The sequence below is a fragment of the Thunnus albacares genome, chromosome 11 (genome assembly GCF_914725855.1).
Source record: "Thunnus albacares chromosome 11, fThuAlb1.1, whole genome shotgun sequence".
NCBI lineage: Eukaryota > Metazoa > Chordata > Actinopteri > Scombriformes > Scombridae > Thunnus > Thunnus albacares.
The window spans coordinates 1,573,337-1,590,259 of NC_058116.1; the positions used below are offsets into that span (position 1 = coordinate 1,573,337).

Sequence of the window (16,923 nt, forward strand, 5' to 3'; positions counted from 1 at the left end):
CAAACCGTGTGTGTGTGTGATACAAGTAGCCACAGTATGTTTGCTTTAGAGTCCAATCAATCCCATAGTTGTTGAGCTATTTCACTCATCCGACTTTTGGTGACGTCCCGATAGACTATAATCTATCACTCCTTTCAAACAGCATAACAGAAGGCTAATAACAATGCAAAAAAAACAAAACAAAACTGAAAAACCCGCAGACAAAACTCCTCTGTCTAAGATTTGACAGCGAGCTGTTTGACTTTAAAGATACTAAAAATAAAGCTGCTTTATTGGTGGAGAGGAAGCCAGAGCATCCTTCCTGTTCTGACAGGACAGACTGTGTGTGTGTGTGTGTGTGTGTGTGTGTGTGTGTGTGTGTGTGTGCGAATTCTTTAAAAGTGATTCGCTCCTTTTTAGTGCTGATATCATGTAGATTTGCTGTCTACAGTGGTTATGAATATTAAACATCACACACACACACACAGAAAGCCAGCAGTCACATGTTTCATGCATGTAAAAATTCTAATTAAATTCATTAAATGACTCATTTACTCAGTGATGTGAGACACAGTAGCATGACTAGAGAGCTATGTGTATGTGTGTGTGTTGGTGCATGAAGAGGATGTGCGCTGGGTGACAGTGTGTTTATTCATGCTGTCAGTGTGTTTCAGTGAGTGGATCTATAATAACTGATTCATTATCATGTGACTGCAGCTGTGAGGCTGAGCCGCGGAGAGGAGAAGGTCTGATACATTAAAGAGAGCAAACTTCATTCATTTCATTTCTTAAAGCTGTTTAGAGCTGCAGCTCTATTGATTAGATTTATAATTAGCCAATGAATCAGTTAGTCTTCAAAATTGTGAGAAACTAAACAAATGTCCATTACACTTTCCCAGCGTGTGAGAATGTTGGAACCCAAAGAGAATCAGATTATAATGATATAAAACAGACAATCTTCACATTTTGAGAGGCTGGAACCAGAAGTATCTGAACATTAATAGATCAGCCCAAAAAAAAAAGAGAAGTTCACTCACAATAAAAAAAAACGATCAAACAGCACATATGAAATCAGGAAGCAGAAGTCAATTTGTTTGGGTTGTCCACACTGTCATTAAAAACTACCAGTATCATGGCCGCTGTTAGAAAAAGAGAATCTGAGATTGCGAAAATTTAGTCATTATATTACAGGAGAAAAGTCGTAATATTTGGAGAGTAAAGTCAAGTGTAAAGTGTCGTATGCTATGCTGACAGGTTGACTGATGTTTTAGCGTTTACTCCTGTAGCCCACACTTATCTGAACTTGTAAAAACTTGTGTCTGGACTGCAGTGTCAGTGTCAGAACAGTGTGGTTAAACCAGGCACCTTTGCTCTGTTTGGGATTGTCTCCATACTCTAGGACTTTTTTCTTGAAATCTCTTTTTTTTTCCTGAATGTGGCCCTAATGCTCATAAAAAAAAACTGCTTGCATGTCAGGGGGACAAAAACACTGTTGTGAGCTGTCTTCACCTGCAGTGTGAGAGTGTAGACGGAGATGACACAGCGGAGACAGCAGGGAACACCTTGACCTTTCAACACAGCGTGATACAGTACGATATGGTGATGTGTGTGAAGGTCAGCAGCAGGTGTGTGTGTGTGTGTGTGTGTGTGTGTGTGTGGAAGGTCTTTGAGTTAACTAACAGTCCACTTGAACTGCCTGCTGTTTTTGTCGATACTTGGCAACTATTACAATTCACCCTGCGACATCGCTGGTGCGTCACACACATGCAGCCGTGACCTCCACGATCAGCACAAGGCTGAGGAGAAACACACACACACACACACACACACACACACACACACACACACCTGCAGCGACTCACACAGTGGCACAACAGCTGTGACAGGCAGGACAGTGGAATCACTGCGACCGCAAGCCAACACACAATATAGAGTCTGCTCACATTAAAGGACAATACCACTGTTTTATTTTTGCTTTGTCACTCTGATTCAGTGTGATGCTGCATTCAGAGTGTGGACACACACACACACACACACACACTTCAGAGCTGCAACAACATGAGGTGTTTGGACTATGGATGAATCCTTAAATGAAATGTGATACTGCAGTTTAAAGAGAAAATAGAAACAAACATAAAAAGAAAGTCAAAATGTCATCCTGAAATGTTTCCTCCGCTGTAAAGCAGACTTTAGCCCGATATCATAGTGACGTAACAATTAATGTTGGATGTGAGCCTGTGTGGTTGACAGATCTACTGGTTGGTCAGTGTGTGCTTCTTCAATCAACATTTAATCGTATCAGATAATGATATACTGTAATGACAAACATTACTGAACTGGGTCAGGAGGTAAAAAACAGACATGATGTAATCTATATTGTCAATAGTGTACATGAGTGTGTGTGTGTGTGTGTGTGTGTGTACCTGAGATTTAAGGAGGTGAGTGACTGCAGGCTGATGATGCTGTCTGGGATGGTCCTGATGCAGTTGTGATACAGGTTTAGTGTCTCCAAGGCAACCAGATGGCAGACCTCTGTGGGGACATCAGTCAGCCGGTTCTTTGACAAGTCTGCAGAGACAAAACAGAGAAAAGATGTATAAAAAATTCAATAAATAGCATTACGAACAGAGATATGTCTGCTTGAGCTCTATATTTTAAGCAAAGAGTAAGTAAAAAAAGAAAAGAAAGAAAAATGCTAAATGGACTGTACTTGTATAGTGCCCTTCCAGTCTTCTAACCACTTAAAGGGCTTTTACACTATGAATCACATTCACTCACATTCATACACTGAATGGGTACAGGGGCTACCATGCAAGGTCCCAACCTGCCCTTCAGAGGAAACTAATCATTCATAAACTAATGGCACAGCCATCAGGAGCAATGTGGGTTAAGTATCTTCTGCCTGCATTCACCATTACAAAATATAGTCCATCAATAAGCTTCTTCATATTGATATTTAGAATAAATTAACTGACAAGCCACAATCAAAATAAACCATCACTTCTTCCATTCTGCAGCAGAGACACAGCAGCAGAGAAACTTTTGTTTTAAGTGCAACTGTAGTCAAACTCAGGCTGCTCAGTATTTGTCAGAGGGGCAGAGGTCAGTCACTCAGGGCCAAGATTACTGACATCACATCCTGCTGTAGCCCAGCAGCAACATTATCAACTTGAGTTATCAGCAGCAGCCAAATAAGGCCAAGAAATGTCAAGCCAATTATTTCACATTGTTCTGGTGAGGCTGAGCTCAGGCTTCTGAAAACACATTTGTTTTGTTAACAGAGCGAGAACAGACCCAGAGTTCATTTCCTCTGGAGGCAACAATCATGGAAAAGTTGTCTGTGTTGTATTTTTTGTATTTCAGTGTTTAGATTCACTCTGTTCCGTTCGAATCCGACAAGGCCACATCAGCTCACATAGATCTGCTTCAACTGTTGATTATTTGTCATCCTGCTGGTCCCGAGTCATGAGAGAACATGAGGAACTTGCACCAGTCTTCTGTTGTTATGTGCTGACGTTATGATGACCACTAACTACCTGCAGCTTCTATTCAAATATTAACTGGTTTACATTGCTGGTTAGCAACATCACCAGCACATTTTAATGGAAGAAAACACAAGAAAAACCCTTATCTGTTGAAATATTTAGAGTTAGATAAAAAAGATGTGTGTCCTGTACAGAGACAGGTCCAGGACATGTTTAGCTTAGCTTAGCACAAAGACTGGAATCAGTGGGAAACATCACATTGTAACAAGTTGTCTCCCTGCTGGTAGGTGGTAGAGCTCACTTCGCATATAGAGCTCACTTCGCAGCTCTATATCACCCTGCAGCCTCAGGGTGATATAGAGCTGCGAAGTGAGAGGATTCTGTATTCCAACTGTTTTCTTTGAATGAAATCCTCATAAAGACGCAGGCCTCTCCAATTGAACATCAAATAAACCTCAACATTTCTTTATTTTGTCCAACGGGTCTAAATACTACAATACCCATAAGCCTCAGGTGCAAACAAACATAAATTGAAGCTCTGTGATTGGATGTTTCTTGCCAAAATGCATCTTGGGAGTTCACTTCTCACCTTCTGTTTTCATGTATCTTTGACTTTTCATCAAAGAATCAGATATTTTCTAACGCAGTTGGAAATCTTTTTCTACTGATGATTTCACCGGGAGAGTTTCCTGCTGATGCAAGCTGTAGAAGAGCTCCAACTGTGAGTCATGTAACGTTGCCTGTGGACAAAGGAATGAGATTTTTTTTTTTTTTTTTTTTTTTTTTTACGAGATAGCCCCTCCCACTTCACAACTCAGTTAAACGTGGATTTTCTGGTCACATAGCCGCCATCACGGGGTGCTATAGCGAAGAAAAACACACTGCCTGACCAACCGTACATCACACATTCAAACACCTCCAAACAACCCATCCATGTGTTTGTTACATTCATCTGCATCGTCTCCTAATAGAGGCCCGGTCCATTTCTGTCGAAACTTGTTTTTCACAGCGCTATAAAAAAAAATGTTCAACCTGTTGCACTGTGAGCCCACATGTTTGTGTAAAAGTGACTACAAACTGACTACTGTGAGAGAGAAGTGCACCTGTGTTCCTGTAAACAGTGAAATGTGAACACTCAATCACAGCTGCATCTCAGCATCAACAGCACAGGCAGCATTGCATCATGGGTCATACAGTCATACAGGAAGTGCTATTTAAAACAGTGTAGTTTAGAAAACAAAGAGCCAGTCAGTCCTGCTTTAAACTTCTGAGCAAACAGCAGCGGTCTGACTCAACTACTAACTGCACACACACACACACACACACACACACACACACACACACACACACACGCTGCTGTGTGTCTGATAACTATCTGTTTAGCCTCTGAAATAATACAGTGACCGTGACCTTAATGAAAAACACTCATACTGCAAAACATTAGAGCCACACACACACCGACGCATGCAGGAAGAGACACATTAAGGACACATCGATCTCACAGTCACACATCTGTCATGTTACATTTAAATGTGTCCACACATGATGCCATATAAGGCATAATACAGGCCTGAGGTCATTTACTCCAGCACGCACACACACACACACACACACACACACACACACACACACACACACACACACACACACACACATTGGTGTTTTTGTTTACTACTACCACTACTCCTGCTAATCAAGCAGCAGCAGTGGTAGTAGCTGACTGATGCTTATGTCCTGCTCAGTACATATCTTGGTCACGATTCTTTGTGTCCTTGTGAAAAGTGTTAGTTGTTATTAGGAATACCATCTGTTGGGTTGTTATCAGCTCTGATATTGACCTCATTAAGCAGATCAGGTCTGAGCCAGCCGTCACCAAGCCACATAAAATACTTTCATTTCTCTTCTGCTCTGGTTTTTCTCTTTTCTTAAAATTCTACTCCCTCTCCGTCTTTGAATAATCTAGAATGTATGAATATGCAAATACTGTTCATTTCAAAACTGCACAAAATATAAAAACATACCAAACAGAGTGAAAATGATTGAGTCCTGCTGCTCTCTGAGGTGCCTTGCTGGAGGACACACCAGCGGATTGTTTCCTGACCAGCAACCAAAACCAGCTCCTCTAACCTCCAGGAATCTTCCAGAACTTATCTCTGCATGTTTGAGAGGACATGAACTGAGCTGATGTGGGAGGTTAAGGCCAAATTCCCTCCAGTTAACTTGTTTCAACTCGCAGCAGCAGCAGCAGCAGCAGCAGCAGCAGCAGAGATAAACAAGCCGAGCTGCCGGTAAAGGTTTTCAGTCTGTGTGCTGCTCCTGATCGTCAGCGGCTGATAATACAACCGTGTACTGGATGAACATTTCCTACTGCTTTTCAGGTTTGAGCGTATGTAAAACAATGGAAGCAACAGCCGTGAAAAGAGTTCGGAACTGTTGCCACAAGAATTTCCTTATAGGCAACTGAGCCCGACAAACAGTTTAAGACAGATAAACTTTGGAGAAGTTTATCTTCTTTATGAGAGAAAAGGCCTGATGCTGTAAACACAAACAACACACACACACACACACACACACACACACACACACACACACCGCACCCTGTGAAGCAGGCGTTGGGCTTCCTGTGTTAAGAACAACACTGTCTCTCTGTAAGGAAACAGGTAGTGACCTCATCAGGGTCATATAGTGGGTCAGTGTGCTGTTGTTCATGTGTGGCCTTTGACCTCTAAAAGAGGAAAGATAGCAGATTGATACGATACAACAACAAAGCTTTTTCACTACCTGAGGCCTTTATTTACCTCTCCTGTACAGAGAGAGAGACCTTTATATGAAACTAATTCCCCCTCTTTTACAAGCTCAGCCATTATTTTCATTTCAAACCTGCCTGAAGTTTGCATTTATATCAACCTCATTGGATTGATAAACTCACCTTCACTACCTGCATCAGTACAACAACAGAACCCTGCTGCACTCCTCACTCTGCTGCTCTGAAATTCCATTTATAACACAAATACTTTTCACTCACTAGTTCCATTTGTTTACGTCTTGTGGTTGCTGTTACCTGCAACCTGCCGCTTGCATTAAAAAAACAAAAAACACATACAGCACTTCCTAAAGGGAATGGGAAGGTGTGTCCAAACTTGTACTTTTACTGATTTAGACATGAAAAATATCTGATCACAAAAATAAGTAAAAAGACAACAAATCTGACCAAACACTACAGACGTTTGATTCTCAGGACTGAGAAGGACTGAGTTCCAAGGTTACATAAGGAGTTTGGGTTCAGTTAATGGGACGTGAGGCGGCCTACAGGGAAACAGGAAGTACTATATTTGTGGCGTTTTGTTGTATGCGAGGCTATGATACTGATACTATCTTCTTAAAGTACGAGCTTTATTTAGCAGCCAGCTTTCCCCCCGACACGTGTTCACCACGTGACTTCACACTGAACCAAACAATACAAGTGAACACTGACATGAAACCCAGATCTGTTCATCCACATCCAACAAGCTGGCTGTGAATACGACTAGCTGGTTAAACTGTTTCCATGACAACAGGAGTAACGGATGTATAAGTGACCTGTTTGAAGTGCATAAGGGCAACATGTGAGAAGTGATGTGAACTGTGTGGATGACTGTGTGACCTCAGTTTGTTGTACAAAGACTTGTACTGTACAAATACTCAGACACAGTGGAGGAATGTGGAGGCTGAGCAGCTGAGACACAAGAATGTTTGCTGCCTACTGATTAACACAGAGCTCTGTCATCTGACAACACCACAGCAGAGACGAAAGGGAGGGAGGGAGGAAGGGAGGGAGGGAAGGAAGGAAAAGAGGGAGGGAGGAGGAAGGGAGGAGAGAGGGAGGGAGGAAAGGAAGGAAGGAAGGAAAGAGGAGGGAGGCAAAAAGAGGATGGAATTAAGGTCGTTTCATAGCACAACACTGATAAACTCTAGATCATGTATAACAGCTACTAACCTAGCATGTCAACAGATGCATCTCAACTGTTTCTAATCCAGCGAGTTAAATACCTGACAATTCAGGGTGTGAATCAGTGGACACTGGTTACCTTGGTAACATACTGTAGTAACTACAGCAGGGCTAGCTGGTCGACGGCTGTGGCTGGTGAGCTAACCCAGGCTTCCACATGCATTCATTTATTTAATATCAACATTGACCACCACATATTGATTTTCTGTTGTTTTTTACTATTAAAATGGGTTAAATCTTATTTCATAGTAGACCTGCATACAGCACATTGATTGGCTCAGCCCCCTTGCACGACTCTCTCTCTCTCTCTCTCTCTCTCTCTCACAAACTCATTGACAACTGTCTGTGAACAGCCCCTCCTCTCTGTGCACACTCTGAATTAAAACATGATCATGGGCGGGAAGAAGGACTGTTGTGTTATCAATACTTAGTCAGACGTCTGACACAGTTCTAAACTAAAGTGTTTGCTCTGTGAGTCTGCAGCAGCAGCAGAGTGGCAGCAATTCATCTGTTGATCATTTCCTTGATCAATCAATTAGTTATTCGGTTTATAAAATGTCGATCACTGTTTCCCTCCAAGATGACGTCCAGACTAACAGTCCACAACTCAAAGATATTCACTTTATATCACAGAAACCAGAAAATATTCACATTTGAGAAGCTGGAATCAGAAAATGTGGACATTCTTATCTCAAAGCATGACTCCAAATGATTAATCCATTATCAAAGTAGTTGGCAACTAATCAGTTAATCATCTAATCATTGCAGCTCTAATTCATAATCAATAAACATGCAGTTCATAAAATAACATGCAAACACAGACAGTTAATGGCCAAAACTGATCATGAGCATGACATGGTGAAACTCCAAAAATACTGGATCCTACACTTCCCATAATGCAACTCAGTGTTGTTTTGTCATTAGACCCTCCCTGACTGCTAAACGCCCACATCTCTCAAACTCCGTACCTCCAGACTCTCTCAACATGATGACATCACTGTGACATCATGCTTTTACAGGCTTCTCATGACTAGTAAACTGACCTGTGTGTAAAATGTGAGGACTGGTATGTATTTATTAATTTCCCTGTGGAGCTGATGAACATAGAGAGAGCACAAACTATGAATACTAAAAGCTCTGTAGTGAGAGGGGATGCTAGCACTTATTAGCCAATATGGCTGCCTCATGGACAAACATACAACAGTGTTAGAGGAGCAGACACAAACTCATGAACACGCCTCACTCATATTATTAGACTGGCTGGTCCTGATGGGTCAAATCTAAATATTGCAGAGTCAGGTCATCTGGTTGTGTCTGGGGGTAAGAATACACTGTACAACGTGTGTGTGTGTGTGTGTGTGTTGGTGTGTGTGTGTGTGTGTGTGCAGCTGCATCCTCTAGTTGTGCAGGAAAAGGCAAGACTCCTCCCTGCAGTACAGTAATGACAGGGTTTACACCACACACACACACACACACACACACACACACACACACACACACACACACACACACACACACACACACACACACACACACACACACACACACACACACACACACACACACACACAGCAGAGCAGCATATAACCAAAAGAGCAGCACTACTGGACATCAAACACCTTATTGCTTGGGTTCATCCTCTTAGTGAAAGTGAGGGTTCAAACTACACACATGACATGTGGAGAAAACACAGTGAGGAGAGAGAGAGAGGAGGAGGAGGTGAGGGAGATGAAGAGGAACCAGAAAAGACAGAAAATAGAGAGAATGTTAAGAGGAGGAAATGAAGAGTCAGGGATTAGCTGAGTAAGAAGAGGCAGAGTGAAGACTGCAGTGGCTCTGTGGTTACCGCCTCACACACACACACACACACACACACACACACACACACACACACACACACACACACAGAGAAAGAGAGAGAGAGAGAGTCATTACTCACACGTGTAAGCTTTCAGGCAGACAGGAATGAAACACAACTGCTGACTGTATTCTCAGTGTTCTAATAAACAAATCACCATAAATCAGATGATTAAAAGTCAGCGATCATCATTATCAGTATCAATATTAGCAGAACTGCCAGGAAATATGCCAGAAATGTATTTTTCTTCCCAGAAATAAACATTCAAGAAGACACCAGAGACTGTTTAGAGATCACACCTCACTCACTAAACAAAGCTGCTCTAACAGAGTCATGACTATGTTTGTGAAATACATTTCATAATTAAAGGTTTTTTTAAAAATGAAAAGATTGACAGATACAAGTGATGGAAATATGGATGTGTGTGAATTTCCTGTTGAATATAGAGTTTTCCATGAAGACTGTAGTGGGTGATTTTTCACCATTAGGGGGCAGAAAGAATCAACACTAAACTTACAGAAACATATACATATACATGTTTTAGCTAATATGTCCACATCAAGCAGACACATTATCATCCGAGTGGGCTCCTGTTCATGATGGATGGAAGTCAAATACTGACTCTCATCTCAGCACTGGGTCGCTCAACAACTCACATTTATCAGTATAGATTAGTCAAAATCCTCCGTGGTCCCGGCTGTAGTGCAGCTTTATTTACAGTCGACTATGAAGCAGAAGCTGTTGTCTTGTGACAGCTGAAAACCAGCTGCAGCCCTCCAGCACTGACGGCTCATTCTGAGTGATGATGCAGCTACTTCACTTCTCTGGAGATACTGCACAACCTCCAGCAGAATCACTGGCAGGTATTTTTACATGGCAGCATCACACACAGTGTAGACGTGGGATACGGCTCACTGAGCTCAACTACACGGGGGATGTTGTACAGGGTGTGTGTGTGTGTGTGTGTGTGTGTGTTTTAGGTGCTCTTGCTGTTAACTAACTAGCTTTAAAATGTCACTGAAGCATTAAAGTTACCACAACATCTAGAAATGTGCTCAAATTCAATTCCAAAGGTTTACTCTGTTCAGAAATGTGTTTGAATTTATAATTAGTGATTGTTTAATTACTTCTACTAGTTGAAATGCAGCTACAGCACCAAAATCACTACTTTTAACACAGCAGCAACTGCCAACAACAGCATTCATACTTCATACAACGTCTGCTAACAAACGTTACATCTGCCCCTGAAAAGTCGTTGCCCTGAAATTACCAACTGTTCATGAAAAAGAGAATCCAGAGCAATTACTTGACTGTAATTACACCTCTCCATGACTACAAAAGGCCATTCTCAGGAGAAGAGTGCTGTGTTTGCTGAGTCAGCTAACTTGTAAATGTAGGAACAGCAGGAGAAGTCAGAGAAAGAAAGAAAGAAAGAAAGAAAAAGAGAGAAAGAAAGAAGTAGAGGATGGACCAAAGGATTGAAAGACCGGAAGACAGAGTCTTTCTGCATGGATGCAGAGACACATGTCATGTGTGTGTGTGTGTGTGATCCTGTATGTATCAGCATCAGCGGTTGTGCAGGCTTGGGTGTGTCTGTGTGTGTTTCGTGTTTGTCTTGGAGCAAAAAAAAAAAAAAAAAAAAAAAAAAAATGCATATTTGCTGTTCGTCCAAGTGTTTCCAGATTTAAACATAGATGCACAGTACATGTGTGTGTGTTTGTTTTAAATGTGTGTGTGTGTGTGTGTGTGTGTGTGTGTGTGCATGCACGTGCGTGTATGTAAGAATGGCTGGTCCTCCCACAGGAATTCTAAATGACCTATTTCTCAACCAACGTCCATCTGCCGCCACCTCACTCACACACACACACACACACACACACACACACACAAACACTCATTTAAAACACATAAGATTTGCTTTATAAGGTCTGTTTATGAGAGGAAAACACACACACATATACACCCCAAATTGTTTTTCTGTGCTACTGGAACATTCCTCATCCACCAGCTGATTTATTTGACCCCAGAAAATGACTTCAGGTCCACGTTGTATTTCTACTACAGACCACACTGACATCTCACCTGTTTATACATGCTGATTTATCCACAGTGACCCATCCCTGCCTCCTGTTTGGGGCAGGGGGAGAAATTGTCTCACTCTCGTCGTCACTCTCCTTGATCAACAAATGAATTGATAATGAAAATAATTCTAACTGGCAGCCTTCATGAACAGTTTTGCGGTGTGATGAACGCTGCAGCCTTGAGACGACATCATCAGCTTTTTCAGGTTTGTGTTTTTAAAAGCAAATCAGAATATGTCAGTTTTATCTTCCTCTTTTCCTCCTCCCTCCCTGTCCTGTTTGTCTCTCAATCTCTGCATTTTGTTCTCCGGAGCGACCGACATGAGCTGACTGTTACATAACAGCGAGCAGCATCCACCCACATCCACTCGCTCTGCCTCACTGCCAGGGCAGCGGAGCCTCGTGTGTGTACGACGACCGCAGCTGAGGGTTCTATTCCCCTTTTTGGACAAAACAAAAACGCAAAGAAAACAATCTGTGTGTAGTTTTGTTGTCTAATATTTACTCATGACACAGTGGAGAACAATGTTCAGTCCTCCCCGCTGCTGCTGCTTCCTCACTCGTCCCACTTTCCTGCTTTCCCTGGAAGGAAAAGTAGGACGAGAGGAGAACACCCAGAAAGATCAGTCTGGTTCTATATCATCCACACACACACACACACACACACACACACACACACACACACACACACACACACACACACACACACACACACACACACACACACACACACACACACACACACACACACACACCGTTAGCTAATTGAGTTGTTCCAGCAATGATATAATACTGTGTAGTCGTTTTAATGCATGGTAAGTGGAATAAGACGACCAGGGCTGAAGATAGCAAATTAGCAAAACTGACAGCAGAAGCCTGAAAACACACTTGAATATAACACACACACACACACACACACACACACACACACACACACACACACAGTATGTAGGTTAGCAGAGCTGCAGTAGACAGTATAACAGAGTGTTATATATACTCTACCTGACAACTAACTTGGTCCAATAAATGTCTGACATCAGTCTTTAGCCTGGTGAAGAATTACACAGCTCCCATCTGTTGCTGCTCAACAACTGGCTCAACAAAATCCACAGTACTGAACATCAAACAGCTGCACGACTTCCAGCTTCACTGGAGGAAATCAATGAGATCAGACTCTAAGTGTCGGACATGTCTAACAATTCAAACAATAACCTGTGATGTTATTGAAATATAAAACAGGTTACCCCCGATCTGCACACGACAGACTTCACACACAGAGCTGATCTACGTGATGGAGTGATGCGTGTTGATCGTTGTAGCTAACATCAGTCCAGCTGCTGGAAACAGATGCTCAGCTGGAACAGATGCAGAAATACTAAACAGCGTTTACAGTCGCTGTGCTCCTCATGTGAACACACACGGGCAGACAAGTGCTCCGTGCCAGTCACTTTATGTGTGGTAACCATGGAAACGCCTCCTGTACACTACTGTATCCCTGCCAGTACGACTGTATTTTCTTTATAGGCTATAGCATATATGAATATATTAAAATGATTAATCATATTTAAATATATCTTCCAGTAAATAACATTACTACTAAGTTAGTGAGTTTACTAGTGAGTTGAGTTGAAGTGTTTCGTTTAGCCTGGGTGTCCACTGATGTAATCAATGAGACTGATAACTGATATTAAGATCAATATACATTTGCAGTAAAAATGAAAATCTTGGTGTCATAATTTAGAACACAAACTTTATTTTCAGTTATGATTTTGGCTTCCAATGATTATGAAAACAAGATAATTGATAAAAACGATTATTGTGCTGCGTTCCTGTTCACAAGAACGCTCTGGTTTTGTCATGTGTTAGAAATCTAGTGCATCACGTGTGGGAGCAGCAGGACAGTGCAGTGAGAGACAGATAGCGGAGCTGGAAACAGACTTATTTAGACGTCTAACGGGCTACTTTTAGTTTCAGTCAGACTTTGGGTGATATTATTTTAGATACAAGGATGCTTCGCTCCGTGTAATGATCTCTGCTTTCATCCAGCCACTCAGCGCTGTGCTTTCTCTGTCTGCAGTCACATGCTTACCTGTAAGAAGCTGATTAGAAACCTGTAAAAGGTAGAACAATCTACCTGTGGAAGCCAGGTTCCTCTAATCCCAAACTACTATTACAGAAAGCAGGTTTCTTGTTCACATGACAGTTAAGAAATCAGTTTCTGGAGGAAAGCGACTGTAACCTGGTTACTCAACTGCTTGTATCATCAGCAACATGAATCTTAACAATCACTACAATAACATCATCTCAATGATTTGGTCTAATTCATCTTTATCATTTGTATATATTGAATAAATGTGTAGTAGTTTTCAGTAGGTTGTACTACTATATATGTAGTAGTGCATTTATAATTTTATTTATCTCTTACTTCATTTTTTTTAGAAAGTTTTTTTTAAAGTTCAATAAATGCATGATGTTTCCAAAGTCAATGAGCAATCATGTTCAATAATATTAATATAATCATGATTATTATGATCAGAATGGAGCAGCCCTAGTTTGCACTTTGCTTTCACCGTTACATCAACTTTTTCACCTCATCTAAGCGTAAAAACTTTTTTTGCCATATTTCAACATTTCCAGCGTTTCCACTCACATTGTTTTATGCAGAAACTGAAAAAGTCCATAAAAAAGGGTGGATGGAAACCCACCTAATGACAAAGTATTCCTTCTCCTGGGCGCAGCCTGACACATGTCAACATTCAGTCCTAGCCCAGGAACCTCTGTTGAATATCATTTCCTCTCTCACTCCCCTCATTTCCTGTCATCTCTCTACCTCTGAATAAAGTCTGCTCAGTCTGGGCCGCGTAGTGTTGACAGAAGAGAGATAAAAATCATACAGTACACTCGTTTGTCTTCTGATCTAGTCGCTGTCCGTCATTGATGATTCTTCCATCCATCCATCCATCCATCCGTTTCCGCCGCTTATCCGCGACCAGGTCATGGTGGCATCATACTGAGTAAGGAAACCCAGACATCCTTCTCTCCCCCGGCAACGCCCTCCAGCTCCTCCGGGTGGATCTCAAGGCGTTCCCGGACCAGAAGAGATATGTAATCCCTCCAGTGTGTTCAGGGTCTCCTACCAGTTGGACGTGCCTGGAACACCTCCAGACACAGGCGTCCAGGAGGATCCTAACCAGGTGCCCAAACACAGAGCAGCCCCCCCCCACCCACCCAGATGTCCCAGCTACTCACCCCTCATCTCTAAGGCTGAGCCCAGACACTCTCTGGAGGAAATTCATCTCAGCATATCAATTCTTTTTAATTCTTATAACTGCACTCAGGACCAAAATGGTCAGAGCTATGCAGATATACTGTATATTGTCAGTAACATGCAGCACTGTGTGGCCTCTCAGTTTATCAGCTGTATCAGCTGTATTCCATCTGGCACTCACACAAACACAAAAGCTGTGATGTGTGTGTGCGCGTGCCTGCGTGTGTGTGTGTGTGTGTGTAAAAGCCTGGGGGCGGGGGGTTCTCTCTGTCTGTCTGACCCAGTGACCAGCAGACAGTCATGGATTAGTAGCACAGTGGATTTAGAGGGTTAGGGTGATTATTATGAGGGGCTCACACAGATAAATATTGATTTCTAAACAACAGGAGATCTAATTCCACATTCCATTTTCTGAGCAGAGATGTTCAGTATGTTTACCAGAGAGTACAGGTCATAAACAGAATGAACACTTTTACAATAGTAGTAAGAAAATAAAACGGAGAGTGAATAAAGAAAAATACATGAAAGTGACAAACTGGAATAAACAGCTAGAGTGTTGGATTAAATAGACTCACATTTAATAAAAAAGCAGCGAAAAACAGCACAAGTTAGCATTGGCAGAGAGAGAAGTCACAGATGTTATAGTGAAGACAGACTGATGAACAGACAGACAGAGAAAGAGCAAAGCAGTGCCAGAGACAGAGACAGAGGGGAAAAACATCAGGTTTAAAAAAAGAAAGACAGAGGAAAAGAGGAAGAGAGCTGGCAGGCAGAGACATTAACAGGATTAGAGAGGGGGAGTTTCCTCAAACTGGCAACCTACCAGGCACACTGTCAACACACACACACCCCATCATCATCAAATAAAACAAGACCCCCACCACTGACCCACATCTTTCTCTGCTGTCAGCATATCACTAACCTGTGTCTGTCTGTGTGTGTGTGTGTGTGTGTGTGTGTGTGTGTGTGTGTGTGTGTGTGTGTGTGTGTGTGTGTGTGTGTGTGTGTGTGTGGGCACTATCACAGCCACAGGGGATGGCATGCTCATAAAACCACACCCACCCCCGTCTAACACACACACACACACAGACTCTCTCTTTGCCGCACAGACACGGAAACAACAGGATTCAAAATAATTAAAATTCAAAGTATGACTCGTGCAGGGCGTGTCCAGGGAGGTTAGCACTACTACAGTGATCTGATTGGCTACCGCAGATATATACGGCAAATCAGAGGGCTGAGAAGGAAGCTCAACTTCACAGTGAATTTCAGACACAAAATTCAGCTTGAAAGCATTTTTATCTCTCCTTCATTCCACCTTCACTGACTGTACAGACAGTTTAATAGACTGCACTCTTACACCACTCTCACTAACATGCTGCAACCACTATCTATTACTTGCCAACTGTAAAGTTAAGTTTGATAACAGGTGAATCTTTTCAATCATTTTTTTTTAAGAGAAAATGTCCAAATTTTCTGATTCCAGCCTCTTAAATGTGAATATTTTCTGGTTTCTTGAGTCTTCTATGACAGTGAAGTGAATATCTTTGGGTTGTGGACAGAACCAGATGTTTGAGGATGTTATCTTGGGCTTTGGGAAACACTGACCATTAATAAAATAAACCTTTATGAAAAAAGAAAAGGGTGCTATTTTACCGGCAGTTTTCCCAGATAATAATACAGTCGACCAATCTAAACAGCTGCGTCCATAAAAACAGCAACAGAGAAAATACCTTTACAATAATGACAAGAAGAGATGGACACAGATAGTTAAAGGTACCCTGTAGAGGCTTCTGGTGAGTTTCTCACCAAACATATTGTGTGTTATATTCTTCATAAAACATTTGCAAAAGGACATTTTTGAAAAATATTTGAAATCCTGGATTGTTTACATCTATGTTTGTTTGCTAGCAGTCTTCTTCTTCTTCTTTGCCTTTGTTGCATTGTTTAATTTGTTATCACCACCAGCTGTACATCAGCAGGATAAATCCAATAAAATGTGTATCATCACCCACATGTTCACACACTGGCATGATACACACAAAACACAGACCTGCTCTAAACATCACCCAATCGCACCACTAGTGAAACTCCACAAGGTAACGTCACTTACTACTGATAGGTTAGTGCAAAACAAAACAAAACAAGCCTCGATGCTACTTATGAAGTATCAGCTACATGATGGTTTACATGGAGTGAAGGTTGAGTTCAAACACATCTACACCTCCTACAGAAAAGGTGGAGCCAACAAACAACACCAGACT

General features: G+C 41.8%; 1 protein-coding gene across 6 annotated transcripts in view; it reads right to left on the reverse strand.

The window, feature by feature from the left end:
* Nucleotides 1–16,923, reverse strand: part of lrch1 (leucine-rich repeats and calponin homology (CH) domain containing 1) — a 99,158-nt gene that overhangs the window by 63,370 nt on the left and 18,865 nt on the right. For all 6 annotated transcript variants that reach the window (XM_044364985.1, XM_044364989.1, XM_044364983.1 and 3 more), the window contains exon 2: nt 2,403–2,547. In XM_044364985.1, coding sequence (XP_044220920.1) covers nt 2,403–2,547 — 145 coding nt within the window. The remainder of the gene's footprint in view (nt 1–2,402; nt 2,548–16,923) is intronic.